At 44.7% G+C, this 4,078-nt stretch overlaps 1 protein-coding gene across 9 annotated transcripts in view; it reads right to left on the reverse strand.

The window, feature by feature from the left end:
* LOC106747320 (phospholipid-transporting ATPase ID) overlaps positions 1-4,078 on the reverse strand; it is a 63,552-nt gene that overhangs the window by 8,643 nt on the left and 50,831 nt on the right. For 4 of the 9 annotated variants that reach the window (XM_014624769.1, XM_014624762.1, XM_014624787.1 and 1 more), the window contains 5 exons: positions 2,458-2,516; positions 2,111-2,323; positions 1,666-1,871; positions 1,421-1,576; positions 593-1,235 (listed from right to left, as the gene is read on the reverse strand). In XM_014624769.1, coding sequence (XP_014480255.1) covers positions 593-1,235; positions 1,421-1,576; positions 1,666-1,871; positions 2,111-2,323; positions 2,458-2,516 — 1,277 coding nt within the window. Of the gene's footprint in view, positions 1-592; positions 1,236-1,420; positions 1,577-1,665; positions 1,872-2,110; positions 2,324-2,457; positions 2,517-3,185; positions 3,663-4,078 lie in introns of those variants that run through there. The other 5 variants (XM_014624753.1, XM_014624736.1, XM_014624728.1 and 2 more) reach the window with 3 other exon arrangements.

Genomic DNA, 4,078 nt, shown 5'->3' on the forward strand with positions numbered 1-4,078 from the left:
ATATATATATATATATATATATATATATATATATATATGTGTATAAAATGCAAGAGATACTTTCGATCGTATAACCGCGTTTCAAAGATATTTCAGTATATTTTGTCGTCACATATTTAAACATTTTCTACAGACTCCTCCGTGCAGTCATTCTTTATCGGATATAACGTAAATTGAAACAAGACTGTAATAAAGGTACAGGTAACATTGCAAATTTATCGTCATTATTACCGAACATACTGCTGTTTTATACTGCTGGATGTGTGATATGTGAATCCTCTCTGTACAATGTATATATCCTATACAGTAACAGAAACCTCTTGAACCGCGGAAGCGTGTGACTAATATCGTTTTCACGCGTCGAAAGCATAGCTATATAACGCGGGACCAATGTATTTGCTCTCGTATCTCGGACGAATGTATATAATTTCCGTAAGTAGATAATGTGAAGAAAGTGAGAGAGAAAGAGAGAGAGAGAGAGAGAGAAAGAGAAAGAGGGAGAGAGAGAAAACTTTGCAGCACGTACCCTGTCGTCAGCAGTCGAGTCTAGGTAAACGTTCGTTTAAACGCGACGAACTCGCGCGAGACTCACCTCGCTCAAATCGATGACCTCGCCGGTGACCTCGTCGATGACGTCGCCATAACACTTGCCCGCCACAGAACACTTATTAAAAGTCATTATGTTCTGCGTCAGGGTCCCGGTCTTGTCGGAAAATATGTATTCTATTTGGCCCAGCTCCTCGTTTAACGTGGTAGTCCTAGCTTTAGCGTGCGTATTCGTGGGCGCGTAGTACATCTCCTCGTCCCAATTGATCAAAAACGACTGAACGAACCGGATCACCTCGACACTCACGTACAAACTGATTGGCACCACCGTGTTCAGCACGATCGAGTACGAAAAGAATACGAGCAGGGCGATCACCGTTGCGCCGGCAATGGGCTCGCTCGGCACTAACGAGTCCCACGGTAAATACACTTGGAAATAACGGCCGAGGAGGCTCTCCCAAATACCACAGCCGATCATACAGAACAAACACAGGGAAAGTAAAAAAAACACTATCCCGATGATGAGGAGATTCAGCAGTCTATCTATAGAGGTCCTCTTAAATTTGGTCTTCCCTGAGTTTTGCATCAGTTTGGTATCCTTGCCCGCAAAGATCACCATGCCATAGCACCATTGCGTGTTCCTGAGCACGCAACCACGCAAAATAATCTTGTCGTTATCCAATGCGTATCTGCAAAAGCCACGTTAGTGGTCACGTTGACGTGGCGCGCAATAAGGTTTGGTCAAAGCCGATACTCCGCAAAACGAGAACCAGATATTTCCAGTTTTCGCAAGAACCACGAGACGCCTCGCGCTCGAGATACATCCGGTTCTCGTTTCTGCTTCGTTTCTCCAGCCGTATATATCGAATCTTACTTTCGCCCCCTCCACGTGAGCGTTCCGTCGAATTTGTTCAACAAATTATTAGGGGTTTCGCAAACGATCTCTCCGTCGAACTGGCCGATCAACTCGTGGTTATCCATCATCTCGGCGGTTTCCGGCAGGCACTGACGACACTTCAAGTTCGTCTCTCTGTAACCGAGTTCGGAGAGATTATTACTTGCAATCATTCACCTTGTGTCCTTTGCATCTTACAACTGGATAACTTTGTAAAGCCATACCCGTCCAACTCCGCCGTTTCGATGTAACAGAGACCGTTTGGCTCGCTCGTCGTCAGGAGCAGAACGTCCGCCGCGACAAACTGGTCGTTCTCCATTCTGATTACGTCGCCCACCTGGACCTGCGACCATTTCTCCTCACGAAGATTAGTACCCCGCAGTGTTCGGGACTTCCTATTGTTTACTTGAGAATCGCTGCTATGCCGTTGCTGAAAATGAAATCGTCGCGTCACAGCTTTCCGAAGAACGGGGACAGAATGCCAGTGATATTCCACTTTCAACAAACTCAGCTTCTTTATATCTTTAAATCTAACAAGAGACGTAAATATACGATATCACGATACATTTTATCACACAGCTGTGATTCGATGTCACATCAACGTTAACGGAGAAATTCTCTTTTGACTATACTTTTGCGATAAGTAAGAAGGAACGATGAGATACTCACAAAGTCGTCATAGGCATCTTTGACGGCAGTGAGCGTGAGTACCCCTATAAGCGGTATTGCTGTGGTGATAGGGGTTAAGGAGGATATGGCGGGGATCATCTGAAGCACCAACAGGCATAGGAAGTAGAAGTTGGCGAGCCGCTGAAATTGCTCGAACAAATTTAACGGTAGGAACGTCAAAACCGAATACTTGGACGTCTTGATGTAATTATTCTGCAAAAAAGAAAGACGCTCGATCTGTCTCTTGTGACACGTTTATACGATATTAATGCGTATCTTTCACTTTTTTAAACACTGGCCACCTCGAGGCAACGTTGACAACGTGGGGAAAAAAATTGTCCACTCACCGCATAATTAAATTGTGAGTTGTACTCCCGATTGTTGGCGCGAATCCGCCTCTCTGTTTCTGCAAAGATAATGTGATAAATAAGATACTGGTTAAAAGCGTGCTCATACGTATTTGCAAAACATGAAACAATGGCATGATTCTCATTGGATCATCAATAATTCTCATTAGATCGTATCTATGATACAGACACATTTCCGCTTTCCATATCGTATTGGGAAATGAAGAACGGAAGAATATTATAATAAACGCGATTTCGCGATACACAGGAAAAAGAAACGCTGGAATCAAGTGAACGTAATTACCCTTTTCAGCCTCGTCAAGTCAAATAATACTTTTATCGATGTCAGATCTGTAAATGAATCACTGAATGTAAATATCAAATGGCTGCAAAAAATTTTGCCGAGATGTTTCTCATTTCTTTCCCTCGCTCGATTTTGCACCCAATTTTGGTATCAGATTAAAGTACTCGCCAAACCTGATAAATAAATAAATAAATAAATAAATAAATAAATATATATATATATATATATATATGTTTTAAGATACAGCCATTTGTCGTTTCAGAGAAAATTCGCAAAAACTCGAACGATAGCACTTTTTTTTTCAGCGCGAGGAAAGCGAGCTTCCCCTTGTACAACGATTGTACAACAAAGAAAATTATCTCAGTCGTCCGTTAGCCCTGTGTTACGGTATAGGTGGGCACAGTAGTGAAATTGGAAGACCTACGGTGGTTGCGCCACGACGTGGGTTGATCTTTTTCCCAGTTAATCGGTCTTATAGTCAAGCGCATTGCTTTACACCCGCTTGTTATATGCCGCTACTGCGGCAGTTCCATGTTACCGGATAAACTATTAATCGTGGGCTCGTCATGCGAAGTGTGGGGCACAAACTCGACCCGGTGTACTACCACCGCTGTTACCAACGCCGCCACCACCACGATGAGAAGCGATCGAATCGGTCTTACGACGGACGTATTTCCAGCGGGACATATTTCTCCCGTCGTGCGTTCCCGAGGATACGTGGATGTCACTGTTGCTGTTTTATTTACGGATTTTAATAAGTCACTCGAGTGGCTACAAAGCGCGAGACCTTGGTAGAAACGATACGAGCCGCTGAAACTTTCATTAAAACCGCTAACGCCGATCGCCGCGAAACAGTCGTCGAGAATAAGATCCGCGCGCGTTATCGCTTACTACGACGACGACGACGACGGTTCCGTCGAAGAGCGTGACATAAGCGTAAACGCGAAAATGAGCACGCGCGCACGTGGCCAGTGCCAAATTATGACTGTGTCAAGGAGGAAGCTCGGCGATTAATCCTCCCCGAAATAAAGCGCAGGACAGAGTGGGAAAACGCAAAATAACGCTTAATCGCTTGGTTGAAAGGAGGAATCTCCTCCCCCGGTCGGGAGGAGTCTCATAAGACGAGGAAACCAAATATACACGTGCACGCGCCGTATATCCCCGAGTATCAATGCTGCACGTCGATCGTGGGCGCGCTCGTTAAGTACACCGAGCCGTAAATTATCGCGAACTTATTCCGAGAAAGAGCACCGCTGAATCAACACATCAATCGTCCCCACGTTACATCTGTCTTTGCACAACGCTTTGGGGGGGGGG

The sequence above is a fragment of the Dinoponera quadriceps genome, unplaced genomic scaffold, assembly GCF_001313825.1.
Source record: "Dinoponera quadriceps isolate SergipeBrazil2010 unplaced genomic scaffold, ASM131382v1 scaffold167, whole genome shotgun sequence".
NCBI lineage: Eukaryota > Metazoa > Arthropoda > Insecta > Hymenoptera > Formicidae > Dinoponera > Dinoponera quadriceps.